Source organism: Manacus vitellinus, unplaced genomic scaffold (assembly GCF_001715985.3).
Source record: "Manacus vitellinus isolate BGI_N305 unplaced genomic scaffold, ASM171598v3 scaffold_6_pilon, whole genome shotgun sequence".
NCBI lineage: Eukaryota > Metazoa > Chordata > Aves > Passeriformes > Pipridae > Manacus > Manacus vitellinus.
Genome location: NW_021940750.1, coordinates 6356484 through 6370798, shown reverse-complemented (window position 1 = coordinate 6370798; position 14315 = coordinate 6356484). Strand labels below are relative to the sequence as shown.

General features: G+C 41.1%; 1 protein-coding gene across 4 annotated transcripts in view; it reads left to right on the top strand.

Annotated features, from left to right (window-relative positions):
* Nucleotides 1–1757: 1757 nt before the first annotated feature.
* UBR1 (ubiquitin protein ligase E3 component n-recognin 1) overlaps nt 1758–14315 on the top strand; it is a 67452-nt gene continuing 54894 nt past the window's right edge. For all 4 annotated transcript variants that reach the window (XM_029964110.1, XM_029964111.1, XM_029964109.1 and 1 more), the window contains exons 1-2: nt 1758–1792; nt 13909–14165. In XM_029964110.1, the coding sequence (XP_029819970.1) occupies nt 1790–1792; nt 13909–14165 (260 nt within the window). In that variant the 5' untranslated portion in view covers nt 1758–1789. The remainder of the gene's footprint in view (nt 1793–13908; nt 14166–14315) is intronic.

Here is a 14315-nt window from a genome sequence, read left to right as displayed (position 1 = left end):
GTATAGTGAAACCACACTGATAGTTCAGCTACAAGACATGGCCATGCAAGCTGCTTGTCTCACAGCACAGGGGGCTGCAGGCAGCCCTTCTGCACTTGACTGAGTTTGTTGCTTTCTTGGAATTCTGCCTTGCTTTTCTTGCTCAACTGTGTTGGAAGGTGGATTATACAATTGCTAGTGTTGATGCTAAAACAGGTGGAGGACTCCAGTAATCACAGTCTACACTTGGCTGTTGTGCAAACACATCTGGTTAGCGGTCGGCCGTGCTGTTAAAAACAATTGGTTATAGATCAGCAACATGGATAGACAAAATGAGATGAAGCTTTGAATTAATGGTTAAGTGGCTCAATGGCAAAATTCACTTTGTCTTTTTTACATCTCATGCCTAATCCTGTCTCAGTGATAATATCTACACAGTGATTTTAAGTGACAGATTTCAATAATGTAAAGAAGTCTGCAGGACTTCTTAAAATGAAGATGAGTGGTAGCTATGACAGAAAGGCTACATTCAGATGTTCCGAAGATATGAGAGAAGAGTACTTGATGCCAGATGCAGTGAGAAAAATCATTGAATATACTGAAAAAGTCACCTGTAAACTTTATCCCATCTGTACTGACAACTGAAGAACATGGAAAAGCTGCTTGGAGGATTGAAACAGGAAGACTACAATGGAAGGAGGCAGTCTTCCTGATAGAGATATCAGGCATTCGATAGGTGGATAGGTGGATATGTATGCCCCCGAGGTCCAGTGCTATGGCTGTTTGCCTATTTGCTCAGCCTTAAGAAGGTACAAACACAGGGAACTGTGCAATTAGACTGCAACAATCTGGAAAACTTCCAGCAGTGCTTAGGTCAGGTCTGTCATATATCAATCGAGTTCCTGAATGCCTTAATTTTCTGCAAAAGTAGCAAATGTGAAGTACAGTTATGATATGCTGTAGGAAGGAGGTGTGGAGGAAGATTTTAATCTTGGAGACAGGCCTTTGTTTAAAGCTACTTTTGCATCCTATACTTGTACCTAGTTTGTAAAATTTTGCCTTTGCTTAGCCCATATGGGAGACATATGGGAGCCAAGTCTGCAGAAGTGGTGAGACTCCATACCTGTATATATGAAATTACTTATGCTATTATCTTGCTAGCTAGGCGGGGGTCGGCCTCTTCTCCCAGGCAACTAACGATAGGATGAGAGGACATAAGCTGTGCCAGGGGAGGTTCAGGTTAGATATTAGTTAGAATTTCTTCATAGAGAGGGTGATTAGACATTGGAATGCCCAGAGGTGGTGGAGTCACTGTCCCTGGCGGCGTTTTAGGAAAGACTGGATGTGGCATTTGCGGCCGTGGTCTAATTGACACGGTAGTGCTCGGTCATAGGTTGGACTTAATTATCTTAGAGGCCTTTTCCAATCTAATCGATTCTCTGAATCTGTAATGGCAGGGCGCAAAGTGAACACCCACGCGGTGCAGTTTTAAGTGCCCGCGGAGGAGCTCCATCCATGTAACTCTGCACGCAGGACCAACGCGACCTCCGGCGCCGACCGTCCCAACGGATCCCGGGACGCGCCGTGCCCGGCGGGCAGCGGGAGGCAGGAGGCGCTGCCGGAACGCCGCGGCGGCTGCGCGCGGGGCGGGCCTGGGCTGGCGGCGCAGCGCCGGTGACGGCGGCGGCTCCTTCCGGGCCGTGACGGCGCCGCCGGCCGCTCCCTCGCTCTCAAAATGGCGACGGAGCGACAGAGCGTCCCGGAGGCATGAGGCGACGGCGCCGGGCCCCCGCGAGGCCCAGAGCGAGCTATGGTTGAGGCTGCAGCCCGGCGCGGCGCCGCGTTCCCCCTGCCTGCGTCGCGGGCAGCCTTGCCCTGCCGCGCTGCCGCCCCGGCGCTCGGGCGAGCAGGGCTGCTCTCCGGAGCTGCCGAGCTGGCGCCGCGGAGGTAGGGACGCGCCCCTGTGCACCCGCCGTAAGCCAGGCGCGGCGGCGGCACCGGCCGGGCGGTGGGGCCGGAGCGGGCGGCCCGCTCCCCCGGTTCTCGCCGCGGCTTGTGGGGGCCGCACTCGTCCCGGGGCCTCCGCTGGCTGCGGCTCTGGCGGCCGCCGGGTCTGCCCTGGGAGAGGAGAGCCAGCCTTGCCTCGGGCCCGGAGAGCCGCTGTCAGGCGGCCCAGAGGGAAGCAGCATCTCACACCCCCCGTGTCTTACTTGACCTCTACGTAATTAAGTGAGATCAAACTTTAGAAACGTTCAGAGACTCTCCTGCGTTCTTAAAGCTTTATGGTGTATATGTGCATCTTTTATCCTGGTCCTGCCTTTACCTTTCTTAATTAAAGGTGACTTTACTATGGAACAAAAAAGACCAAATAAGAAATTACTGTTTTGCAGAATGTGAACGGAGCAGCAAATAGTATTGTTTAGAAAGGATGTAGATGAAGACAGTTGTTTATTTGCTGAACAGAAATACCCTCTTTTTTTTCTCTGTAAATTATTTTGTTCATCTGTGGATTTAATATTCCATTATTGAACAGAATTTGATGTTGACCCTGTTTAGTGACATGCCTTCTGTACTTTCCTTCACAACCTTGTATAGTGATTGCTATATTCGAAACACTTTTGATAGAGGAGTTTAAAACTGAAGGCTATGAATTTAAGAAAGAAAGTCAGATGGATGTGTATCAGAAACCTTATATTTTATGTTCCATTTTTCTGTAACAGTCTGCGCACACAGTATAGTTTTGAAATTCTTGACTGCAGATGTTTTAAAGTTGAGCACTGGCAAGCCTGTAGAATAACTGCTTTTTGCATGATGCTACACAGCATTAATAAAAGTAGGAAGGTGTTTACTGATGGAACTTGTCTTGCATGGGGCAGCTATTATTTGTTGCACTTTTCCTCGGAATTATAAGGGTATCTGCATATCATTAGAAACAGCCCAGTCATCACAGACTAGACCCTTAAGTATATTTCTGTGGCCATAACAGGCCTATGTGTGGGGTTTTATTCTGTATTAGAAACGTTTCAGTTTTAAACTAGGAAAAATACAGCTTGATTGCGTTATAGTGTCAAAAATTGCAACCTGAGTCAGGTGATTTCTTAAGCTTGAGAGCCATGTAGAGTCAGAGTGGTACTGAGGGCAATAGTTGCAATCGGTAGCAAAGCAAAGCAATCAACCTTTTGTTATCTGGGGACGTGAGAGACTGAGTTAGCCCAAGCAATGCATAAAACTGGTAGTTGTGGTATTGTGAAAAACTCAGATGTTGAAGAGATCCCCAGCTGCTCAAAGATGATGTTGCTCCACTAAGGTGTCTTAGTTTTTATGTGGTTTCAGCCAACTGAGAGCCTGTGGGCCAGAATTACCATTATTCCAAGAGAGGTGGTTGGCCACCCAGACTGTGTTGTCTGCTGTATATCTGAGCAAACTGCAGGAATTTTGACAGGGAGTACGGGGTGAGGGTGTATTAAGGGAGAAGAGGAGCCTAGGATATGTACTTAGGTTGTGTCTGACAGCGTTCGTGATGTTAGATTGCAAACCTGGCTATAGTGATGCCAGAGACAGCTGCATTCTGGAAGCAGTACACCCAATTTACTGCTGTATTAAAGATGGTACTAGTTAGGTGGAACTAACATATCCCAACTGACCAGTGCTTTCACTGTGCACAGCTGGTCTGAAATGTCCTTTTGCTGTGGTGCTATAGGGAATTTGAGAGAGTGTAAAGCGGAAAACTGGCTGAATAGAGTGAGCTTTGGCCTTACTGAACTTGTCAAATTGGTCTCAGTGTCAGCCTGTTCAGACTGTCTCTTGCTCTCCTTGTTTGGGTGCTGTTGGTTGTAGTGCAGCACTACATCTGGCTGCAACCATCTGGCTGCAAACCTTCCCAGAGCACTGGGCACATGATGCAGGATTACCTGAATGATTCTGCAGGAGCCAGCCTGATTCTGGAGTGGATGGTGATGACTCAGGTAATAAACTCTTCTGAACCCAACCCAGCTCCGGGGTTTATTCTCTGCCCTTAACTTCAGCTCTTCAGGTTGGATGACAGTAGTTGGAAATACTTGAGTTGGTGTTTCACTGCATTAGTTAAGTCAGGTCTTGTTTCTGCCCCCTGCTTCTCCATGGTGGCTGTATTGCTTCCTGGGTTATCCTGAAAGAGAGTGGACTGGATTTGGGCACTGACCTGGTAATGCACCCTGTCTACCAAACTTAAGTTTACTTGCTTTCCTCTCCCAACAGGATCCACAGTTTTTTTGTCTGACCGATGGGCTGGACTTGGCTTTTCTAGTAGCTGGCTAGCAGGCATTGCCGGTGGCCTAACAAAAGCCTGCTTTGCAGGCTGAATCCAACCCTTCGGTTGTTTGTCCATCTGTATTCTAAACAAATTCCAGTTTGACTCCTGCCTGCTTTGGTGGCTTCTAGCTGGAATATATGAGCAGGGCTTAGATACTAAACTATTTCAAAGACTTTAATTTATACTAAATCTTCAAGTTTTTATATAGGTGTGTCTTAGTAATATTTGTGAAGAAAAGGGATTTTGTTTTTTGAAAGTCCTATGTTTTGCTATCATTCAATACTCCTAAACAAAAGGTAAGATGTAAGTGGGGTAGTGATGTACAAGAACAGAAAAGCTTTATTATCAGGATATTTCCTTTAAAGGCAGGAATATTTTGAATTTCAGTTTTGGGAAGTAAAACAGTTGTTTTACAAGCACAGGCGCTTGTGAATTCTGAAGTATTTCAGATCTTTTGGGTTGTTCAATGCTATTATATAGTTGAGAAAATGCATATGAGCAGTCTTGCTACTGTAGATGTGTTGTAATCAAGTAGTAATATGGAGGGGATATTCATGTTCGTGAGCAGGTTATTTCTTGAATTTAATGAAATTTGAGCCAGGCATCTGAGTTGGAATTGCAGTGACTTCTAGTTTTAAATCTAAACTTTCCTAAACTGAATCAACCTGCTTAGACAAGATGACGTCTGTATAATTTTACATCACTTTGTTGAGCTAAATTTGTTTAAAATCTCACCTTTAGGTAAACCAGCATATCCCTTAATGCAATTAAGCCCTGAAATGCATTTAGTCAAAACCACTGTATTTAGAAAGTGCAGCACATTAGCAGAACAGTGTAAGCTGTACATTGTGTGAAGTGGAGCCCATGAAAATTGCAACAGGTAACTGGAGCATTGCCCAGGTGCTATTTGCATCCCTGTATATTTAGCAATCTTCCTTATGGCATCGAGCAGTGCTGTGGATTTTTCTGCCTTGTCCCTTTCATGTTTACTCATACTTCTTGGTAATGTTTGTGGCTTTTGTTAGTGCAGGGGTGAGCTGTGATTGTAAAGGTATCTGTTATCTTTGCTCAAGTCCACATAAAGTGCCTAAAGTATGGTGCTGCAATACTGTTACTGTTACGGCTGTGAGAGGTACGCGGCTCCAGGAGAAGGTAGCTGCAAGCAAATGTTCCCGGTAGCATGCGACTTTCAGTGTCTTCTAAATGCCAGAGCGTTAGGGAAGTTAGGGATAAACAGGTTAGATTTGGTGTATAAGGGAGTGTTTGAGAGATGCCGAATGAGTACTAAATATGGATAGAATCACCTGAGTTTTGTTACACATTCATCCGCTGCAGAATTAGACTATGTTTACAGTGGATTGTAAAATTAATGATAATTGGGAAGTTAGGTGGTTGTAAGACGAATTTGAGTACATAGAAATTAATTTAAAAAGCTACTGTTGTTGTTTTCTGTCGTTGCCGTCCTCCCCCCGTATTAATGAATTACTTCTTTGTAAATATTCACTGTAGGTGCATGTTTTGAAGTGCAACCTGGTGCTAAGATATTTCGTAGATACCTTGTTCCTTTAAGGGTAGGAGACCACAGCATGGATGTTAAGGATCAAACAAGGAAAGAATCAAAGTATTTCTTTCCTTTGTTTCTCTAGAAACAAAAATGATCTGTAAATGAATAGTCATAGTCAGAACTTAAAGAAGTTTGAATTTTGTCTCACAGAATATTACAAATAACTCTGCAAAGATAATGATTTTGCTATTTTTATAGGGAGAATTACTTTTCCCCCCAAATATGTATTTTTGTCTACTGTTTCGTGATACTGAATTCCTGTTTTCTCTGTTGTTAGTTGTACATTGCTATCTACCACATGCAGGTTTGACCAAAAAAATTGGAACATGAGAGGTGATTAGATATCTCAAAGACCTGGAAATGAGTTCTAGCATTTCTGACTATGTTTTACATTTTGTACTTACTTAGTAGCATCCTGCTAATTTTGTGGCATATTTAGGGTGGAGTGTCCATTTGGTAGGGAGGTGCAATGGAGATGCCTATAGCATGGCAGAGAGAACTACGGACCGTGGTTTAACTCCAGTAGTCTCCTTGGGCACCTGTTTGCATTCAGGTGCTTACCCCCAGGAACTGCAGCTGCACTCGGGTGATTTTGGAGATGTTTGATTTAGAAGTGACATGGGACCTGCAGTTTCCAAGAGGTTTTGCAGCTTGGGTCTGTTTACCTTGCTGCAGGCATTAGTTTTAGCTGTCCAGCAGCTGAAATGGTAACAGATAGTGCTGGTGGTTACTTGTCCTTCTCTGGGGGTGGTCACTGATTTGCTCTGGTTCAGTGAAGCTGGAATTCATTGGTGACTACTGGAATTGAGGTAGATTCTGCTGTAGACAAAGCTTTAGTAGTCTGCGCTGGTTTTGAGTCTTATTCCCCATGGGCAAACACCTGCATCATTAAAGCATCTTTTAGCGTGAGTTGGCAACCCTGCTTTGTCACAGAGGCCAAAGTTTGAATGAATATAGAGATCAAACAGGTTTTTTTTTGTCTTCAGGTTAAAGTCGATGTTTTGTTAGGACAATGTTAGACAGTCTCGAGTGTTACCCGTGTTGTGGCAAGAGAAAATAACTTTTGAAACCAAACTTGCTTCTTTCAGTGTAACTGCTGATATCCAGAGCAGACCAAAGTTTGGTATTATGGTTTGATTTTTTAGCTATGTTGTATAAAGAAACTATGGGACTGATGTGTCAGAAACTAGAAATTTTGAGTTCTAAACAATCGTTTTTAAAGCTTAGATTCTCTTCGAAAACATTGGCTATACTTTGTTGGAGAATGTGAAACACATTATGAATGTGATAAAACAAGTGAGCAAGTTTCCATTTTAACTCCCTGAACCATGGCCTTTTAGAGATGGTAAAATTTATGTTCCTGAAAAAAAAGTTCAGTTTGATTTAAAGCAGGGAAGAAGAAATATGCTAATTAATTTCTAGTACTTATTTTTGAAGACTTTTCTTTGGGAAATATATGTCTTTGAGGCTGAAACAGATTGCCTTGTTTCCTTGTTATTTTTACTAAAAATAATACCTTGGTGTTCTGTACTACAGTTGGATCTTATTTTCAGTGCATTAGAAAACTGATAATTTTAAACCAAATAATGAGAAGGAAAAATTGAACTAAAATTTTAAAAGCAGAACCTAATATGAAAGTGTTAGTTTAAGAATGTTTTGAAGGTTCCTTTCTAAGGAAATTTTAAGTATTCTGCATACTTATAAAAGAACTTGTGTTTGTCCTTTTAAAATGTCTTTTATGTTTCCTCAATTGCTTAGACAATATCAGAATAAAAGTTTTCTGAGATCTGTTGTCCTGCTAATCTCTGTTTCACTAGTAACAACTGCTCTGTGCATTAAATAAAGCAGCCTTTTGCATTTGGTATTTATGTTGAATGGCACCTGCTTGAAATCGGTTTGTCCCCAGCATTTTAAGTATTTACTTCTAAAATGCTGCATCTATTTGCTGTTATGACAGGCAACTGGTATTTTCATCTCATGGTTGACAGATTTATGTTATACAAAACTAAGCTTTTTTATTCCTCCTTTTAACTGGAATACTGGACCGGGTGCAGGTTTTAGTTTGTGTTACTGGTAGTGTCTATTCCTTCATGATTTGTTATTTAATGTTTATAAATACTAACATTCATTCTTTTCACTGATTAGATTAATGTATAGATCTAAAAATACAGTCTTGAAATTTACTCAGTTGCTTGTGCACTAAAAGATCAGCTTGTCAATCTGTAGTTAAAGTAGAGCTGCTTTTTATAGTATTGCCTAATGAAAGCTGTTAGTTTGAAAAGACTTTAAAATTCAAAGGGAACTGTACTTAGAAGGTAAATCAAAAATTGTCATGGAAGCAATGGCTACTGAATTAGTGTACATAATAAACCTCTGCAATGATAAAGAAAGTCTGTCATAGTAGCAAGAAATCTCATTTGATGCTTGGTCTGCAGGTGAAAAGTGAATTGAGAGAGTTCGTTAACTTTTTTCTCTTTTTCCTTATATACTTCCCTAGCTCTCATTCATGTTATTATTTGTAGTATTCATAAATGAATGTGTGTTTGTGAAAGACAAAATTAGATATGGATATATTTTCTATATCAGTGATGAATATTTTATATTTTTATAGAAGTACGTGTAGGGAAATATAATTCCTCATCCTCTGACCTTTTGGCATGATGATTATTTAAAGGGTTTTTAAAAAGCCTACTAACTGTCCTTTTAAATGTACAAGAAACCTATGTGTTCGGTTGGAATTCACTTTTGGGAAGATCTCTGTATACTTACACATGGGAAGAAATAGTAGTCTGATCCCACAGAGGAGGACATGTTTCCCATGCAAGATGAGGTTATCACCTAATGATTCATTCTCAAGTGGTACTGTGAGGTACTGCTTCTCTCATAGTTTTCTTCTGAAAAGCCATTAAAGTTTACAGATTACAGCTTTTCTTATACAGCACAAATCAGGACGAAGTGGTTGCTGTGTCTCCTCTTTTGACAGAACTGCTTACACTTGAGAAACATAGCTTTGCAGCTCCTCCTGTCTCCCTTTTTCTTCCTCTTTCATGCAGTTTGAGGATTATCCTCATCTTAAAAAAGATGAATGTGACAGGAACATGTGATTGAAGGAGGAGAAGAGATGGGCCTGGAGAAGGTGAGAGTATAAAAGAAGAGACAGAAGACAAAACGTGTCTTTGACATACACTCTTGACTAACTTCAGGATCCTGAATGCCACCTTTGCCTACTGTTTTCAGTAGCTGGGAATGCCCACGGACATGGTATGGATGTTGCTCCTTATGCAGGAAAGGTGGTGGTGTGCCGTTGCGGTGATAACTCCCTCAGCTCATTTGGGTGGTTGGTTGTGGGGGTTTTATTTATGGGCCATGTGTATGTGTGTATGGGCCAAGTGATGGCATGGCTGTTTCTTTGGCTGACTTTCATTAAAAGTGAGGAAATGACCAAGCAACCCATCAAAAGAACTCTGCTAAGGTCACTAATACAAGTATTTAAAAGCTGAGAAATTTCAGAATTCAGATTTGAGATGAAGCTCTAATTTGCTTAAAATGTATGTAGAGGTGGTTTTTCCCTAAATTCAGAATGTTTTCCAGTGGAGTAGTGTCAGTTGGAGTAGAGTGTATTCAGGCCTGCTTCCTCTGGGCTTTACTCTGTTAACTGCAGTCTGTGGGCCACCCTGAGTAGAGTGTGAGTGCTGGCGGGCTGTGGAGAGCTGACTGATAGTAGTATTTTGGTTACATGGTAGTGTTTCTTCTTTAATTATGTTATCTCATGGCATCTGCCTCTTTCAGTACTCTATTTCAAATTTATTCTTGAGTGGAATCAAATCTGGGAAATTTCTTTTCTGTAGGGCTTATTTGTAGCAGAAATTGGAAGATTAATTAGAGGTTGAGAAAGAGAAATAAGATTTTTCTTCATGAAGACATTTGAGTCATACAGTGGTTGAGGCACCTCTGGAGGTCATTCTGTCTAAACTCCCAGCTCAAGCGGGGTCGCTTAGAGCAGGTTCCCTGGGACCATGTCCAGTTGGCTTTTGAGTGTGTTGAAGGATGGCAACTCCACAGCCTCTCAGGGCAACCTATGCCAGTGCTGGGCAGAAAGCTGCGGTACAAGCTGCATGTTGGCTTGCAGCTGTCTTGCACAGCTCTTACGCTTTTCTTTTCCAGCTCATCCTGTCAATAAAAGCAAAAAACCCTATCAATTTATTAATTTATGTTTTTTTCTATCTGTAGCAATTGCGCACTCTACAGTAAAGGAGTGAGTGAGGAGAGGGCAAGTGGGACTAGTCAAACTATTAGTTGAGGTATTCAAACTTGAATTTCAATATATATGTACAAGGTGACCAAGCTGGCATTGGATGATCAGTTATAACTTAGGGGTGTGCTGTATATGGCAGCTTTTGTATTGTTAGTAGTTTTGTATGTAATTTTATACAGTTGAATATAGTATGTTAAACAGATTTTTACAAAAGGATTAAGTTACTTCTCCTAGGAGGCACAGAGGCTGTGGGATAGGTCTGATGTTTACCCTGGTGCAGCTTTTAGAAATAAGAAAAATAATGTTCTTGTTTCTCTTGTGAATATAATGGATATTTCCTGGTTGGTGTATAGGTTGAGGATATATTCTAGTGGGTTCACCAGAAGACAGACAGCCTGCTTGAGAGTTCTCTTTCTTCCCTTGTTCCCCCTCCTTCTCTACTTCCTGTCCTCCCTTCTCAGGACAACATTTAAGCAGAATTAAAAGCTTTGCACAGGAATGCTTGAAATGCTTGTGAGTTGGACTGTGTGAGAACCCATTTTACACTTCTGGCAGATTTTCTGGAAAGCGCAGCCCTGTGTTTCTTAAAACTGTGACGTGCTTTGGACCGACAGCACAGAATGCAAACATACTATCTCTTGGGAACATGACTTATTGAGATAGAAGGGCTGCAGACTGGGATTCTCTTCTGCTTTGGAAAGAGAGTATGCTGAGGGGTCACATCCCACCCTCCCACATTTGAAAAATACAGTAACCAAATTGGGAGGGGAATTTGGTAATGCCATAGTACAGTATAGGTGAGATTAAAAAAAAGCAAACTACAGGAGGAAACATGTTTAAGGAAGAACATTGTATTATGGAGTTTAATTATGAAAAGAATAATTCATTTCCAATCATCTTAAATGAGACATATAAAAAAAGTAAACCTGTGATCAAGTAATTTATTTTTACAATTTAGTATCTTTATCAGAACCACCAGCTAAATGTGATATTTTTCTTTAAGTGTTGATATACAAGTATTTGATAAATTTGGATTTTATTTTCAGCTGCTTTTTACAAATTGGTACCCCAGGTAAACATAGTTTTTATTTAACAAAAAAAGTTGCTAAGTAATTGAAAAATTTGAACAAGTTAGTTAAAATAAAAAGGCAGCTGGTTCATTTGTTTCCTTTTCCTTTTGTTCCTTAGATCTGAATATGTGAAAATGAATATGTATCTATATTTGAGTGCATGTATGTATACAGATGTGTGTGTGCTAAAGCTTTTATGACCAATATGGTGATCACAGTGGTGCTTACTGCTCTGGTAAAATTCTAGAACAAAACCAGATTTATTTATTAGCATTGGAATTTAAATGAGTGGTTCTTTTCACTTTGTGGATTGATCTTCGTTTTCAGATATTCACAGATAGGTTGAATGCTTTGCGATTCAAGGATTCTGACTAGGCTGATCAACTTGGTCTTATAAAATGTGAGGATATCCTAGTATGGTTGTGGATGAATTTACTCTCCTGCTTGACAACATTATCCCTGGCTTATCTTTTCCATCAGCATCTGCAATGCATTTTCACCACGATAAATGAAGTAATGGACTACCTAAGGGTAATGCTGAGGAAGATTGATTGCCAAAACACCAGTAGAAGCCTCAGGCTAAAACTAAACCTATTAGAAATGCAGTGTGTCTTATTAAAGCCATAAAGGAAGTGTTTAAAGTGACTACAATGTGGAACAAATGTCCTTTAACAGATTACTTTTGGGTGATGGATGTTATTGTTAATCTAAGCTGTTTCAATATGGTATCGCATTTTTGTTTTTTCCCTTTAGATTTTCTATGTAGGCAGTTTTTATACTTGTGTATGTGAGATAGACATACAGTTTTCCAAAAAGCAAAGATGAGGTTTTTACACGATGTTTGCAGATCTGGTTTTCAGAATACTGGGATTGCAGCACTTCTGACTGCCTATGTTCTTGGATTCATTTCTGATTTTGAAGAACTCTTCTAATGTAGGTAGTAAATTAGGGAGCTGTAGCCTTATATTATTTGTTCTATTGTAGTTTAGAATTCTCTTATTTAGTCAGTTAGCACTGGAACAGGTTGCCCAGAGAAGTTGTGGATGCCCCATCCCTGGAAGTGTTTAAGGCCAGGTTGGGTGGGGCTTTGAGCAACCTGAATTAGAGGAAAGAGCCCCTGCCCGTGGCAGGGGTTTGGAACTAAATGATCCTTAAGGTCCCTTCCAACCCAAACCATTCTGTGATTCTATGATCTCTGTCTTGAGTCAGTTGATGTAGATTTTGTTGTAAATCAGAGTTGAGGATTTTTTGCATTTCATGTAACATGATGTGCATTTTTGTTCTTTAGCTTTATTTGAGCCTTCTCTCAGTCTGAACTCTTTGGTGGTTGCTTTGCTCATCCCTGCTTGCTGGCCTGGAGGAAATTCTATTTAAAGCTATTTATGAAGTTACGTACTTTTTTCTTTTTTTTTTTTTTTGCACTCACCTTGAGTCCTGTGTGTGGTTTTGGGTGCCACAATGTAAGGAAGATATAAAGCTGTTAGAGAGTGCCCGAAGGAGGGCTGCAAAGATGGTGAACGGCCTTGAGGGGAAACCATACGAGGAGTGACTGAGGTCACTTGGTCTGTTCAGCCTGCAGAAGGGAGAGAGGGGAAACCTCATCGCACTCCATGGCTTCCTCATGAGGGGAATTGGAGGGACAGGCACTGATTTCTTCACTGAGAGAGATCAGTCACTGGTGGTGACCAGTGACAGGACCCGAGGGAATGGCCCAAAGCTGTATCAGGGCAGGTTTAGGTTGGATATTAGAAAAAGATGCTTCTCCCAGAGGGTGATTGGGCACTGGAACAGGCTTCCCAGTGAAGTGGTCCTGGCTGTAATTCTGCTACTGTTCAAGAAGGATTTGGATAATGCTCTCAGGCATATGGCGTCATTCTTGGAGTTGTCCTTTGTTGATGTTCCATGTAGGTTCCTTCCAACTTAGGATATTCTGTGATTTTTGGACATAAACTAAGGTTGTGTATGAAAGGATGGTGTCTTTAGGAGCCTTATTATCTGATTTGCAATGGGGAAAAAACAAAAGTTATTTGTAAATAATGGGAATAATGTGAAGGAAAGAATATTTAGACTTGAAAGACAGAAATAGGACAATCAGAGAGAACAGTTCAGAGAAGTAGAGAAGATGCAAGTAAAATTAGGGACTAAGAACCTCAAGCCAAAACACAAGTGCTTTTATTATTTGTCTTATAAAAATGAAATTGCATTTTTGTCTGGTTTGCCAAGGACTTTCAGCTTATATAATTTGGGCTTCTTTCTCCCTCAGTGGCAATTGACCTCTGATGACCAGTTCAACAAGACTTTCAAAGACCATTAAATTGATACATGTTTTGTGACTATAAGCAGGCTAAGGAACGAATACCAAACTTTTTCCAACTGTGGCTGCTGTTCTTTCCATTTGTTTGCAGCTGAACAGATGTTGAGATTTGTGTATTGGTTGGCCTGTTGGGAAACACATAGTTGGAAATTCATTAGTGCACAGATTGCTCTACAGTAATATAGCACTTGCCAGCTCTTGCCTTAGAGTGTTTTAACAGAAGACTTCGAAGGAACAGAGGTTTCTGTCTGGGTACTAAAAGGAAAATAGTAGAGAAATTCTTGGGGAAACCATGGTTTCTTGGAATTTTTTGCTCACTGAACTGTCTTCTACCATGAATTCGGAAGTCTCTTCTGCATCAGAAGTGCTTAATCCTATTTTCTTCATATTTATTTATTTGTTTATGTTTATCTCTGGGTGTACTTTTTGTTGCAGTGGTGTGATGAAAGATTCGACTTCCAAGGCACATTTTTACAGTGCTTGGCAAAACATGTGCCAAATATTTATTCGGCTGAAATGGACCCCTTGCTGGAAAAACAAGAAGAAATGGTCCAGGCAGCAATATTATATCCCCTGGAGTGTTATTTGTTTGGGGAGGACCCAGATATATTCCTGGAGAAGCTACAACAGAGTGGAACCTCCCAGCTCTGTGGAAAGGTGTTCAAAGGAGGGGAGACAACATACTCTTGCAGGTAAGAATGAAGGTGTGTTATCATAAATGTTCCTATGTGAGTTAATGCAGCAAAGTCACTTAATTGCATATGAAAAGAGGGCTCTGGCAGAAAAATGGGGAAAGAAATGGAAAGGATACTAAAAGTACTGAAAGCCATTCGTTAAAGATA